This window comes from Brachyistius frenatus, unplaced genomic scaffold, assembly GCF_029030835.1.
Source record: "Brachyistius frenatus isolate BFR_SWC_R1_liver_20210118 unplaced genomic scaffold, ASM2903083v1 Contig_63, whole genome shotgun sequence".
Taxonomy (NCBI): domain Eukaryota; kingdom Metazoa; phylum Chordata; class Actinopteri; family Embiotocidae; genus Brachyistius; species Brachyistius frenatus.
This window is the reverse complement of record NW_027210662.1, coordinates 2,014,215-2,030,000: the sequence shown is the minus strand read 5'-3', so window position 1 is coordinate 2,030,000 and position 15,786 is coordinate 2,014,215. Positions and strand designations below refer to the sequence as shown.

The 15,786-nt window shown below is 43.5% G+C and overlaps 1 protein-coding gene across 7 annotated transcripts in view; it reads left to right on the top strand.

The window, feature by feature from the left end:
• Positions 1-15,786, top strand: part of atosb (atos homolog b) — a 32,391-nt gene extending 16,605 nt beyond the window's left edge. Inside the window, exons 2-12 of one of the 7 annotated variants that reach the window (XM_069706565.1) lie at positions 299-467; positions 951-1,235; positions 6,890-7,076; positions 7,377-7,590; positions 8,400-9,753; positions 11,535-11,593; positions 11,885-11,984; positions 12,650-12,808; positions 13,558-13,626; positions 13,874-14,079; positions 14,393-15,786. In XM_069706565.1, the coding sequence (XP_069562666.1) occupies positions 8,569-9,753; positions 11,535-11,593; positions 11,885-11,984; positions 12,650-12,808; positions 13,558-13,626; positions 13,874-14,079; positions 14,393-14,546 (1,932 nt within the window). In that variant the 5' untranslated portion in view covers positions 299-467; positions 951-1,235; positions 6,890-7,076; positions 7,377-7,590; positions 8,400-8,568 and the 3' untranslated portion in view covers positions 14,547-15,786. Of the gene's footprint in view, positions 1-298; positions 468-950; positions 1,236-6,870; positions 7,077-7,376; positions 7,591-8,399; positions 9,754-11,534; positions 11,594-11,884; positions 11,985-12,649; positions 12,809-13,557; positions 13,627-13,873; positions 14,080-14,392 lie in introns of all 7 variants that reach the window. The other 6 variants (XM_069706566.1, XM_069706571.1, XM_069706568.1 and 3 more) reach the window with 6 other exon arrangements.

Genomic DNA, 15,786 nt, shown 5'->3' with positions numbered 1-15,786 from the left:
ATGTAAAGTGGCTTTTGTGTTTAAGAAACTTTGGAGGTGTATGAATGAGAGAGGGGAAGAAAGGAGGGGGGGGGGCTTGAAAGAGAAAAGGAGAGGGAGGGAACAAGAGAGAGAAATGGGGGCTGAGAGTTGTTGATGGGTTTTTGATTTGTGAGGGTGGAGAGAGGTAGACGGGAAGAAAATAAGATACACAGAGAGAGAGAACACAAGTGCAGGCTGCTGGACATCCAGACAAAACAAGCAGAGGGAGGCAGAACAACTTGACTTGTCTCTGTCCTTCTCAACACCACCTATTCAGGAGGAAGGAAGCAACTTGGGACAACAAACCGGGAGTCGAGAGAGAGAGAGAGAGAGAGAGAGAGAAGGCTGGTGGACACAGAAGCACAGAGGAGGACAGACAGAAAAGACAGCAGAGTCACCACCAGATGAAATAGAGGAAGGAAGGAGTGAGGCAGATCTCTGAAAGGGTGAGTGTGACAAGTTCTCCTGCTGTCAAGTCAAGTGTGCTAATGTTGCTCCTGTGGCTTACTGTCATATTGTTAGCTGGGCTCGCATGACTCAACTTCTCCTAAAATGGCCACATGAAAAGGCAGACAGGGAGGCAGGCAGGCGAACATACAGACAGGGAGGGAGGGTGAGACAGAAAGAGACCCCGTGTCAAACGGCATTCTCAGCAACTATGTCACTGAGCCAGCTTAGTTTAAACTGCCATGACTCCCCCACTGTAACACTGTCTCGCTCAGAGGTTTATCAGTTTCACATCTCTCCTATCACTCTGTGTGTCTGTCTTTGCCACTTCCTCTTTAACATTTACAAGCACACTCGCAGTCAGCTGTCATCCCTTCCCATTGTGGACAGAAGTAATCTAATCATCAGCTGATTGTTTGCAGGAGCACCCAGAAACTTTGTGTGTGTGTGTGTGTGTGTGTGTGGCGTTTATCAGCCTCCAGGCACAAGCACAGGACTGGGAGTAGCTGGGGCGGGGATCTGCTAAAACTTGATGAGACAATCGGGGCATTTGGGAGGCCACTAACTTCAGGCTGATGCTATCAGGCCTCTTGTTTTGGAGCTGTGTGTGAAGGGTGGACTGAGGACAGGAGGAGGGCAGAGTGCAGCTGAGCAGCTACAGATGGAAAGTTTTCACAAAAAGCCCATTCAAGATGACGGCTTGTGTCACAGATTGAAAATACATCATATCAGATCTATAACAGCGTGGAGTTAACCCTACCCAAAAGGTAAATGCTACTAAATCCCCCCTTAACTCTTGTAAACGTGGGAAAATCCATCATGGGCAAGTTTGCCTGCTGTGCGAGATACTTGAATAACTAATCAGCCGTTGATTGATTAGTTACTGAGTCATAATCACTCTCTATTGAGAGCCACGTCTTTAATGAAATGTTGCCTTTATATGTTTTTTTGTGTTTTAGGATGAAAAATATGAACACAAGCTTTTGTGAGGAACCATAATGTCTGCCTCTGTCACTAGTTTTTGATCTAAACTTGTCTCTGCGTTGGAGATAATGAACGCAAATTAATAATATGGACAAAATAAAAGTTACAGCTCCATACTGTACCGTATTTAGGGTGAACAGATCCCAACAAACCAAATGAGGGGCAAAGAGTACGTTTGTGTGGGACACATTACCAATGCTGAGAGGTAGTCTAACCTTCTCTATCCATAAACACACACAATGTGTCATGCAGGTTACAGGTTTGGTCTGTAGCATGTGAAGGACTAAACACTTTCGGAAACTCCAGCACTACGTAAATACAGTAAGCATGAAAGAAAGGTAAAGTTTAACCGTAAATAGTCCTATGTGGTACCAGCTTACAAACAGTCTGCTGACCTGTATTATTGCTGGACAGTGTGGTAAATGCAAGTTACTTGTTATTGACATCAAACACAGCCCTTTCCTGCTTTCCTCTCAGATTTTTAGAAAAGCATCTGGCCTGTAGTTTTGACTTTTAAAAACTAGAAAGAGGCAAAATATGGGGCATCGCCTCAATATGTGGGACGCAGGACAAGAGATAAAAAGGCTGTGCAGCTACACGTAATGTAGGACAAGAGGTCACCCTGGCTACATATCTGCATAAAATGTAGAAGAATATAAACAAAATCTTTTATTGTAATGAAAGAATAAATCTCTTAACCAGTAATTGAGCAGGACAGTCTGAGTCCAAACAGCTGTAAACAGAGCAGCTGTTTCCCTCCCAGATGCAGTAAAAACGAATCTGAATTATGCAGTTTGTGTGTGTTGCTCTTCTGATGAGGATTGTCAACAAACCCCAGGCTGAAGTTATTGTAATTGTTGTATTAAATTTCTAGATGTTATATTTACCCTTTTGTAATGTTTTTTTTGGGGGAGTTTTGTACTTGATAGCTGCTGAAGGAGAGAAAGCGACGGTGCTGTGAATACTGTGCCCTGTGTTTGTGTGCGCACACATGCATGTGGCATTTGGGTGTTGTGATGAATATACTCAGGCCTAATGTCAGGTTATTTTCTGAGGATAGCTGCTGGCTGTGAACTCTGCCCCTCTAACCTCCATACATTTTACTGAGAGCTGGTCCTCCGTCAGAGCCTTCAGCATACCCCCTAATGACATGCTTTCTGTATACTTGTGTGAGTGCATTTTCTTCCACCCATGTTGCAGCTTTTCGAAGTTTACAGGGAGCCACAGGGTTTTAAGTGCCTGTTTTGCAGATGTTTTTGCTTAACATACTGATGCTTCGGCTGCCGCTCAATTGACTGATGAGTGTCTCGGAGTGATGAGAGCTCTGAGTAGCATGTTGAGTGGAACTTGTCAAACGAAGATCATTCTCCTTTTACCACCATCCCTAACGGCACCTCTCTCCTCATGATAAAATGAAATGCCTCTGGGCATCCTTGTGCGATAATTCATCTGACTCAAGACTGCTGGCCTTTGACCTCGTGACCGCAGTCTTCCTCGACCTGAAGGACGCTCACACACAGACACAAAGTGGTGCCTATATGCTATGCATTCCTATGAACAGATAGACTTGTACACATTTCAGCACACCTCTGCCGCTAAACACCCTTCACCTCTTCTGAACAGAACGTTTCAGACACGTCTCAGGTCAAAGGTATTGAACCCTTTGCCTCATACAAGATTTTAAATGAGAGTGCTTGTGAACTTTGAGTTTTAGTGCACAATCAAATTTAGTAGCCATATCAGGCTCTATGCAGCAGACAGAACTGTTTCCTCACAAGTTACCTCAAAGCTTTCATTGCTAATTCCCATTATTTTTCACTCTGGATCCCAGCAGTTGATAAATTCTCCCTTCAGTTTCCCATCTCATTTTCTTTATTACTATCTTCAAATTATTTTTGTTGGAAAATCATCTCTCAGGTTTGTTTATAAGCTAATTCCATTGTAATGTTTTTGTTACCATAACTCAGTCTGCTCTCATTTTGATCCAGATCTAGACCCGGGCCAAGTCAAACTCTGACTTTTATTATTTCTCATTAGATTTCTGGATTTTCATCTTTTCCTCTGATTTGGCTTTGTTTTACCCACACATATTGTATTTTCCCCTCATGTGTTCATGCAAATGAAACAAACCTATAATAGGACTGAGCACAGCAGGATTATCTCGAGTTAATTCATTAGTTTTGTTTGTGGGTTTTACTTCCAACCAAAAATGTTTTTGAGGTTTTTAATTAAACCACACTGTTAAGTCTCATTATTTTGCATAAAACGGTTTTCTGGCTACAATCCTACAGTCAACCCTCTTTCTTTTTTTTCTTTTTCTTTTTGCTGAGGCAGTTATTTCTTCACAGAAATGACAAGTAAATAGTGGGCTTTGTTAGGATTATATTTTTTAAGGATATGCACAGTGGGTTGCCATTTTGTACAGCTTAATTTGTAGGCTGTCAACTAGTCACACAACTGCTGGTTTATGTACTGAAGCCATGAACAGTCTGGGTTGGCCCTGACACTGGTGGGGTTCTATGTACTCCTGCTCTATTTATAACTTCCTCAAGGTTTTTGGCTGGGCTCTCTCCCCTCATCCTCTATCTCGTCCTCTCTCTCTGTGTCTCTTGCTGTGGGTTTCTGTCAGGTGTTTCTCTTCCCGTTGTCCGTCACCTCACCCTATCCAATCTCGTGCTGTCTCTGTGGGAATGATTATTTGCTGGCCCATTTTCAGCAGTGCTGCTGATGTTGTGTTGAGATTGCACCTGGCCTGCCAATGATGCGCAACATCTTCATGACTTAATGTCAGCAGTGAAATGAATGAGATGAAATATGATGTCATTTACAAGTTTAGATTTTTTTTTAAAGAGCAATTACTATTAATGGGGGTGTGACTGCCAGCGTATCAAAACCACTACAATGTTCAGTGATGCAGTAATACAGTCAGTCGCTAAATTCTCAAGTCTGAATTGACACACACACACCTCATAACCTGAAGCACTTCTCGGGGTGAAGCCACAGTCTTTCCTCCTCATCTGTTGGCCACTCCATCAAGCCCGAAAAGGACCGGCCAGCATGTGCCTATCCTCCTGCTCAGCTAGTTCAAAATAAGGTCAGATATTAATTGGGACCCAGCACAGAGCCCTTGGGTGCTCCCAGTGAGCTCTGGCACAGGTGATGACTATTAATATTCCTGCTGACTCGTCTCTCATTTTTCCCCATCCCCCCACTCCCAGTGTGCTAGCTGGTGTCAAGGTGGCAAAACAGGAGGAGGAGATTCCTTCTTGTGTGTTGATTGAACTTCCGAGAGTCCCGCTGCCTATCTTTTGTCATTTGACTTGGTAATGAACTCAACCAGATATCCCTGTTTGACTGGGGCTGGTGTGGTTTTACACCAATCTCCTTCCACCTAGAAATGTCAGGGAGGCTGTAGCTCAGTTGGTAGAGTTGGTTGCACACTAATCAGAAGGTTGGTGGTTCGATCCCAGCTCCTCTTGTCCACATGTCTCAGTGTCCTTGAGGAAGACACTGAACCCTAAAATTGCTCCCATCGGTGTGTTGTAAGTCGCTTTGGATAAAAGTGTCAGCAAAATAATGAATCTCCCAGGTGAACAGTATGTGGATATGTCCTGCAGGTGTTATGTAATTTTGATATTTTTTCAGAACGGATATAGCCATGATCCATCTTGGTCACGTTTGCCTAATTTCAGTAAGAACACAAAATAGTAGTGATGTGGTAAATACAGCGTGTCAGCTGTATTTATCTAAACGTTAGAGCACCAGCATGTTATGTTTTATAAATTGAGCTTTTTTCTGTGGTGTGTGTGTATAGAAAAAAACTTCCATCTATTCTGGGTTATAAAAAAAAAAATTGGATTTCTTTTAGGTGCATGATGTGTGAGATGTGTTGTTGTAAATTATGGGAGAGGCCCTCATGTTTGTGCTAAATCTGTGCTCCCTGGGTTTTCCCAAAGGTAGTGTTGTGTGGCTGCATGGGGACCACACTTCATGAGAGTAATTACAGGTGACAAAAGCTTCACTCTTGACCGTATGATTCTTTGTGTGCATTGGTAGAAAAGCACCATTACCTGATTGTATACAATTAGATCAGCAGTTGTATATAATCTGGTCGTAACGTATTCGGGGGTGGTGAGGGGGGGTGGAGGTGAAGTCTGTCTCTGCTCCCCCTTTTATGTCCTTTCTGTCTGGCTCCCTCTCATTCCTGTGTCATCTTTGACAGATAATCCCTCCCTTCTCATTCAAGACTTTACTGTCCTGACTGAATGAAGATTTTGGTTTGAGAACACCGTGAAACTTAATACACACTCATATAAATACTATTTGTCAGACACCATCAGCAGGTCATCTAGAGTACAGCTAGTCTACACACTTAATATTAGTATCGCAATTTAGTTTTGATTGAACCAGTGGATACATTAAACCAATGGAGTCAAAAATATGCACAAACAACTGAACAGCTTTTTTTTTTTATTTCCTCTTGCTTGATCTTTACAACTATTTCAACTATATGCAATAGATGACTTCATTGCTATTTCATCATAAAAGGAAATGCACAAAAAAAGAGTGAGGCCATTTGCTGTAATGTAGGTTTGAACGGGAACCAGCTGTACTTCTGGTCTTTGCTGATTTATATTGGTACCAGCAGGATGTGGCGGTCTTTAATTTCAACCACTGGATGAAACATCTAAGCACGTCAATCAAATCCTTTTTCCTGCTTTAGCAGCATCACTGTGCATTTAAATTGTTTAGCTGGCTGGACACATCTTATGGAGGACAGCCATTTTTAATTTTTTCCAAAGGAGCATCTTTGCTGGTCTTCCCATGCCCCGCAGGAAACCCCTCCCCCCCACCCCTCCAACACACACACACACACACACACACACACACACGGACACACACACACACACACGCACACACACTCTCTCTCTCTCTCTCTCTCTCTCTCTCTCTCGCTCCCTCTAGTTCTGCTTCTCTTTCTCCGTCTTTGTGGCCAAGCACAAAGGAGCCGTTATCCTTGGGCTACTGGTTGCCACGGTGACAGCTCACGGCACCCCCCCCCCCTCCCAACATTCCCAAATTTTGGTCCAAGTGGGTCGGGAATAGACTCGATCCACTTGGCTGAGCACCACAGTTATGTCCATGAGTGACTCCCTCCAGTGTTTGGGTTTTTGTATTTATTGTATGATTATGGAAAATAACCGAGAATGACCTATCGGACTTGTTGAGTACTTACAGTAAAATGTAAGGGAATTTTTTTTGTGTCGCTTCAGTGCAGCGCATATTGACTTTGTGTGGGTGTGCCTTCATCTGCAGTCTGTCTCTTCAAGTATGCATACCTATGAGGACATAATGAGATTCTGTGGTTCTCTCATATCATTATATCTGTCGTGATCTCTGTGTGTGTGTGTGTGACAGTGTCTTACTGCCTCTTCAGGGATTCTGGATGGAATGAGTCCGTCATGATGCCACAGCCGTGCCACACCTCACGCCCAGGTGATCAAGAAGGGCGTGTCTGGCTATCAGTCAATCACAGAGGGAGCCCCAACAGAGTTACTACTAACTTGAATTCAGAGACATTTGCTCTCAAGAACCTCCTGCATCACTGACACTCCACCCCTCTGGTACGTTTTAGCTTTCAGGATGATGATTTGACCAAAATGATTCTGTTCAGCTCAATCTAGTATATTATATGTCTTTCATAAACAAACAATTAATGTGTATTGGTATCCTCAGCTAATTGCTTGTAATTTGTCAAATTAAAACGGTAGAAAAGCTTTTTATTCTTGGAAAATGTATCTAAGGTGTTTAACAGGAATACAGTTTATTTAGTTTTCTTTCAGTGGTGCATTAAATATAAAACACTGTAGTAACTTTGAATCATAAACTATAATGTCTGTAATCGACCATTTTATTTCCCCTAGGCCTTTGCTCTTGAGCCCACTTCCTTCGCTCCGCCTCCCTCTGGGGTCCTCGCTGCTTCCTGATTACCAGTCTTGGGATGTTGGCGTTGTTTTGTGGCAGCTGCCATGGAGATAGTCGGCTTCCTTTAGTGGGTCATTTCAGACACAGCTCTCAGATGATGTGCCAGATACAACTTGTCCACACGGACAGAATTAGACAAGGACGGGCGCAGAGGTGAGATATTAATCATGGGCATCGTCATCAATATATTATTCAATTACACAAATGCCTTGCCTAAAATACATCATGCATAGTGTCCAATCAATGCAATCAAAGAGCTCAGTATTCATACTGTTTCATAGCTTTTTTTTTCTTCTGTTTAATCAAACAATATCTATAGTATCTCTATAATATTATATATAATTTAGGTACTGGTTTTCCTCCTCTGGTTTTGTGGTAAGAATATTTTCTCAGTACTGAAAGGGTTTACTGCCTTCAAGTTGTAGGTATATTGTTGCTATGAAATAGTGAAGACATAACATTATCATCTTTTAAGTATCAAGGCAGCGTGTCAAACCCAACAATCAGAGACATGCCATTCCTTTGCAGTCACAACAACGAAAGCATCTAAAAAGAAATGTGGCACACTGTGTTGAACTGTTTTTTCACACAGCTGTTATCTTGTCCTATCATATAGTTTTGCATTTCTTCTGAGGTAAAAGGGGAATGGGCGTGGCAAGAACTGGCTGAATTGAGTGTCATCATCAAGCATGTACCAGAAGCAAGTGGTGTGGATTGAAGCACTGGATGTATTTTATAGCTTCATGTAATTCACACTATTTGTTTATGGCAGTCCGTCACGAGTCCTCTGTGTGTAGAAGATGTGAAAATCTGTATATACAACAAAAATGTTGGCTAAAGTGAATCAAAAGACCCTGAATTACAGATATCACAATGTCCTCCACCTCTCTTGATATCTACCATTATTAAATACTTTATTAAAATATATCCTGTGTAGTAATCATGTATTTTGTTCCCCTCAGGTGCTGTGCGGCTCAGCTTCCTGATTCACTCTGTTGGACATCACAGCAGGAACTATAGGACTTCCTATTCCTGTAGAACATCTTGTTCTGCCTCCTGCCACTTGTGACGGCCTACTCGATCCCGTTGCACAAAAGTTAGTTAAGACTTTTATCCTCCAGCAGCAAAACCATGCGGCACATTCACGTGGAGTTAGCCCACAAGAAGGCTCCACTAGAGCTTCCAGCACAGGAGGGTGACCTGCCTCCACCTACATCCCCGACACAGGGCCTAGACCCCGGAGTCAGACCAGGGGCGCCCAGGCACTTTGGCCAGGAGGAGTTGCGGCTCCAAAAGATATACCAGCTCTCAATTTTCTCCCAGATGGGGGGATTTTCTACCTCCACAGAATCCCACACTGACGCCCAACATAGGCCTGTGAGGTCAGGTGTAAAGAGGGGATCAGAGGAGCCTCAGTTGACTCATAAGCGCCCCCACTTGGGGGACTCCTCAGACAGGGAGGTGCTTGAGGGAGGGGTGCTGTGTGGGCCCGCCCCAGCTCAAGGTGTTGGGATGGGGTTAACATTCGGGCCGGGTGGGCCTGGTTCCCTGCACTCGTGCATACAGATGGAGCACAGAGACTCTGAGGGGGGACTGTCCCCGAGATCTCCACCCCTCTCCCCGAGCCACAACCCCTCCCGACGCCCAGCTCAGCACAATCACGACAGGCCCGTTCCTGATGTATTTGCTCCACTCTCACCTAAATCACCCCCGATGTGCGACCCACACGGGCATCTCTGTGACCCGGGCCTTTCCCTCGGAAGCTCAGCCAGGACTGAGGCACCCAACGGGGGCCGCACACCCACCCACTCACAGGGCAGCCCTGGAAATGACACCTGTAGTAATGGCTCCTCTGGAGGCCAGCCCAGCCCCCACTTATATGAAATGCCCACCTATGAAAGTCCCAATCCTGCCAGCCCCACCAGTCCTCCAGGTCCTTTCTCCCCCCCACACCACACAGAGCCGCAGGAGCCTGGGGAGGCCACTGAATGGGACGCTGGACTTGAATCCTCCCCACCTGAGCGAAGTGCCACCCAGTCTGCCTCCTCCTCTAACAGCCTGGCCTCTTGGGAGAAAACTCCCAGCAGTAATGGCCACCGTCTACTCTCCGGAGGACACTGGCCGGCCAAAAAGAGATTGCTGTCTCCGAGTGACACAGGGGAGTCGTGCTCGGAAGACGAGGGACCCTCCACATCTAAAAGAAGCAGGCTGTCACTGCTGGCCCCAGGACTCGGCCCGGCCTCGTGTCGTAGTACTGATGCTAAAGCTGCCCCTTACTGGAACCACCTGCTGCCCTCTGCGTGGGACCGGCCAAAGGTCAGCAACACACTCGCATAGAGTCATCTAATTGACCAAAACAACTGCATCAGCTTATTGTTCAAACTACTGCACTAGCTTATAGGTAATATTAGGGCTTTTGCAACCTGCCTGTAATAACAACACACCCGTGATGTGCAGGTGGCTCTCAGTTGGCTTAGCATGTAATGTACATCAACATATTGATCAGAATGTAACTCAGTATTGTTGGTGACAGAAATACAGGTAGTGGCTCTGAGCAACTTTTTCCTAGTAAATAAAACTCTACAATTTGACTGCAAAAGTCTAAAATTTAACATATTCCCATGATAGTTATGTCATTCGTATCATAAAGTACTTGAAGGAAGGAAATTTGCTTTGAAAAAACTGTTTCCAGCACCAATTAACTGCCACTGGAAAGAGTTTCCAGGTGATTTTACTGCAGCATGGATGAAAAGAATAGCATGGGCACATTCGCCAAGCTTTTAAACCAAAAAACCCGTTCAGACCACCTTATATGTGAGCTTCTCAAACTTTGAATATGGTGCAAGGAATAGCATCACAGTCAGTGGGGGTAAGACATCTGTCAGTCTTGACGGTCCTGGAAAAAGAGGCAGAGGCGTAAATAATATAGACAAACTGAGAGAAATGAGTAAAAGTGAAAAAGAATGAAGTGATGGCCGGCTCATTATCACGCCGCGCTGGAACAGGCAGAGCAGCTCCAGAATAAAGCCCATTGAGGGAGGGTCTATTGTCCCCCCTCCCTCCCACACACACACACACACACACACACACACACACACACACACACACACACACACACACACACACACACACACACACACACACACACACACACACACACACACACACACACACACACACACACACACCTGTGTCACTCACACATGCACACACATAAATACACACACACACACATATACATACATAGATAGATGCTGCTTAAAAATGGTTCTGGAAGTGAATTGGTCATTTTTGAACATAGGGAGGCCAGAAAGAGCTTTGAGCGCGCGGCCTCGTGGGACGGGGAGTGTGTTAATGGTGACAATAGGCTTCACTAGGTAGGTTTCATACAGTGGTGGGATTGTGACCAGAGGTGTTTAGTGTGTGTGTCAGGTAGGAACAGGGAGAAACGGATAGATGTAAGAAAAGAAGGAAGACGAGGGACAGAGAAAGCAGTACAAAAGGAAGAGTCAAAGGAAAAGGAGCAGATTGTCAGAGGTGATAAATAACGGTTAAGTGAGACGGGATAATAGCTAAAATGTCACATTTGGATTTAACCGAGTGTGATGATGAGCCGACAAGCTGACAAAGATCTCCGAGCTCTGTAGAGAGCCACTGTAACCAAAGGTTAGCTAATATCAGTAAGTTAACCATGAGTGAAAGACCTGCTTTAAACCAGTGGTTAGCAGGTAGCATAGGTTTGGTTAGTGACGAGTCACCTGACAGCTGCGTGGTCTTCACGATGAACAGAAGCCTGGAAATGGGGAATGTTTATGCGCGTGACACAGCGTCCAATAGTCAGTTCTCCGTAAGTAAAAAGACACCTGAAATACACAATTACACGTACAGATTGTTCTTACAGGACCAGAGAACAACAAAAACACTCCTTATTTATTGTTTGTGTCTTCATTCATGATTGGATACCAAGAATTGTATTTGTTAACATTTCAAGCAATTTAGAATTTTATATTGTTTCTAGTACAGATATTTGCGAAGAGCTAAATCTTAAAAAGATAAAAAATGATAATATCCTTGTTTTTTTTCTCCTCTTTTTTCAGACTGCCACAGAGTGCACAAGATCAGGGAGACGACTAAAGAACGGGCTGCGGTTGAAAAGGTGAGTCATCTGTCATTTCTTTAGTAGAAAAAATCTACTAAAACAAGTTTAGATGGATGAGAACAGCTCAATGTCAGACTAACTCCAGTAAAGTGAACTCGGGGGGGGGGGGGGGGGGAGAAGATGGGAGTGACGCTAGGTTTCCTGTTCCACTAAATTAAAGGGTTTTGTGTCTGGACTTGAATATACAGACACACTCAGAGGCATGTGACATGTTGGTTAAAACAAAATTAGTGTAATCTCAACCACTAACCACCGGTCTGTTTTGTGTGTGTTTGTGGTCGTATCCAGTCGGCAGCTGCGCAGCGGCAGGCACACGGACACCGGACGTTCCACACGTTCCAGTTGGCCCTCATCTTCCATCAGCAGATCGCTGCTCGGCAACTTTGAGGTACGAAGTTTTCAAAAATGATTGCTGCAAACCCAAAACCGTAACCAATGTAGACACAATCCAGGTGGAGCTCGGGGAGGGGGTGGGAGGGAGTCCTGGTTCTTCTTGAACGCATATACTTTGTGGGAACTTCTTTTGGGTACACTTCTACAATCTAATGCAATCCATTTTGACATTGTCATAATGTGTAAGTTCAATTGTATGTTTACTACAGAGGTCAGAGTAAAAGGGGGTGTAGCAAAGTACTATTTCACATTTTACCTTCCAAGCCAGCAAATTCATGACATCACACAGTCACATCACCATGAAACATGGTCCCAAAACACTTTACAGCCACAGTTAATAGAATAATAGACACTGTCCAGTAAATGCAGTAAATACATTACTGATTACTGGTTAACATATGCAAGTTTTTTTGCTTTAATGCTTTTTTGATGCATATTTTGTAACTTTATTAAATGCTATGTTGGCTTCAATTAAAATGAAAAAATTAAATTGGATTTATGTGGATTTCACAGTTAAAGTAGGTTGTTTCTCTGATTATGTGAGTGCAGCAGTAAAGCCTGTCCCCAAAGAACCCTGTGTTTGACAGTAGAAAGTCTATTAATAGACTCCCTTTCCTGATGATGACTACAGCCCTCTCCTCTGTCTCTGGTGTGTCCTAGGAGTCCATCCTGAAGGGACGGTTCTCCCCGTCAGGCCGCATCGAAGGCTTCACAGCAGAGATCGGTGCCAGCGGCTCGTACTGCCCGCAGCACGTCACCCTGCCTGTGCAGGTTACATACTACGACATCTCAGAGCACAGCGCACCCTCACCCTTCCTGGTCAGTGTGTGTGTGTGTGTGTGTGTGTGTGTGTGTGTGTGTGTGTGTGTGTGTGTGTGTGTGTGTGTGTGTGTGTGTGTGTGTGTGTGTGTGTGTGTGCGTGTGTGTGTGTGTGTACATGGTTAGTATGAGAAAATGATGCTCATTTAAAGAAACAAAGCAAATTCAGAGATCAGAACAGTGACTCAAAACAATATAAATGTGGAATTTAGCCTATCTAATGTTGATGCTGTATAACCCCTTCCCAACCAGATGTATAAAATATGTCATGTTGTTCCTTTCATACGTATATCGTGCAGCTGTTTCCCACAGCTCTTTACCCCAACACTGAATACTATACATTCATCATTTATATATTAATATACCATAAGAATCACCAAGTATGTAGTTAGGATGAATCGGCATTAATATATGAACAACTTTAGTCCAATTTATCAGAACTGTTGAACTGTTGATTGAATGTCAAGCCTGTTTGATTTAGTTCTTTGAACTCTTAACTGGCATTTTACATGATATGACTCCCCTTGTAGCTGCTTTTGTAACTTCAGCATGAGTCTGCTTCTATTTAGGATTTTTTTTTGTGTGTTAATTCTGATGATAATTTGGGTTTACGTGCATAATCTATGGATGATGTCATCAATGTATCAAACCAAAAGTGGAAAGTACTAGACATTCACAAAGAGTAAGAGTCATTTCATAGTTACAGTAACTGAGGCTGTTTATTCAGTGTCTGTCTCTCGTCCTCACAGGGGGTGATATCCCTCGAGCATCTTGGAAAGAAAGGATACAGCATACCCAAAGCAGGGACCATTCAAGTGGTGAGTTCTTTCTTGTCTCGTTCTTTGCATGAGAACAGAGCAGCTTTGTATTTGTGGAAAACATTCAGATAGATCTTATCGCTGCTACCGTAACGTTTGAAAAATAATGTCATTCAACAGTTTGATATTGTGATTTTAATAACTTTTGTGGCTTCAATCAGAAAAAAAACAACCATTTAATTAATTAAAACCATCGCTTGCCGTCTGCCATTTGAATAGCTGACTTTGCTCCAATGTGTCTCCTCAGACCTTATTTAATCCAAACAAAACTGTGGTGAAGATGTTCCTGGTGACCTACAACTTTGGCGATATGCCCGTCAATCACATGACCTTCCTGCGCCACCGTATCTTCCTGGTTCCAGTGGAGGAAGAGGTTGAGGGGAAAGGCGAGGCGTCTCCAGGGGGCGCAGTGCTAGACAGGAAGAAGATTCTCTGCTACCTGATACATCTCAGGTACAACCAATTTTGACTTCTTAGACCTCATATTATGTGTTACACTTGAATTATTATTCTGCTTTATTAGTCTGTATTGTGATGTCTTCAAAAAGCATCATAAGTTTAGTGTTATAACTTTAAAAATAATGATTGAAATATCTCTAATAAGCAAGAGGTGTTAACACAATGTATACATTTAATAATGTCATGTCATTACACACTTTAAAATGCACAATGCCTTTGCAAATTTCATTGAATACTAGCAACCTATTTTTTTGTGCACTTGCAGTAGTTATATAGGTTTATGTTTCTGTGTTTGCGGCTTTCTCAGATTCCAGAGTTCCAAATCTGGGAAGATCTACTTGCACAATGATATCCGGCTGCTATTCTCCCGTAAATCCATCGAGGTGGACACAGGGATCCCGTATGAGCTGAAATCTTTCACCGAGGTGCCAAGAAACCCTAAATACTCCCCACGTGTGTGACCCCCGAGCCCGACCTTCGGACGCACACCCATCAATGCCAACGCAGATTCTCCCGTGCTTCCTGATGAGGACGGAGGGAAACAGACAGAGTGCTAGAATGATGGACACAAAACTTGACGAGACATGCCACAAACACACAAGACACACGTGCACATACGATACAGTGTTGGTCGTTGGAAAAGTCCGGCTTTTTATTCATTTATTCTCCACTAAAAATTCACACTCGGATAGAAAATGTCACTCAGACAAACATGGAATTCCTCGTGTCAACTGTTCACTGAAATGATTAAGAATATGAGGATCAGCATCCAATCAAAAGCAGGACGTTTTCAACACCTTCATCTGTACAAAAATAGAAATTCACACACACACACACACACACACACACACACACACACACACACACACACACACACACACACACACACACACACACACACACACACACACACACACACACACACACACCAAAATGGACTGACAAGCCTCATGCGCATCACATGCTGTCACAGCAGAAACACTTGTGGTGGCAGCTCTGTGAGTTCAGTGTTAACATGCATGCCTTGTGACTTAAACACCTGAATTTTCCTCTAGTGCCGTATCACACTGTCCTTCACTCTGCCTGCAGCTCCAACTGCCTCATTGGACCAATAATTGTAACTCCACAAGTCTGGATTTGATCAAAAAGCCACAAATAATAATCAGATCCCTGATATGTACGTGGGATGTGAGACATTTCCACACCTTCTGACGAACAGAGAGGAGATGAACAGAGACACAAACACTAGTGAAAGCGAGGGCTTGACTGGATGTCTTATCATAAAACATAACATGATAAAAACCACACAGACATGATTTGACCAAACTCAGGACATCTGTTGAAGAGTAAATTTCTCTTTTCACTATTTCACCTATCGCGGTACAGACCACTGTGTACACACATCTCGACAAAACATGGGACTCCAGTTCATTTTATGTAGCCAGACTGAGGGACACTGTGCTGTTTTTTATTTTTATTTTTATTAGATTCTGTTCAGAACAGTCTGATGTTGGAGCAGAAGTCGGAAAAGAAAAAGAAAAAAAGACAAGCTGTAGTATTTTTAATTTATGTTTTCGCAAATGTCTTAAAAAGCAATATGCTGCACAAAAGTAGAGTGTGTTTTTCAGCCGGACAAGCTTTCTCTGTGAAAGGCGGAACAAAGGAGGAAGAGGACTGAGCGTGAGGGAAGACGAGGGAGGA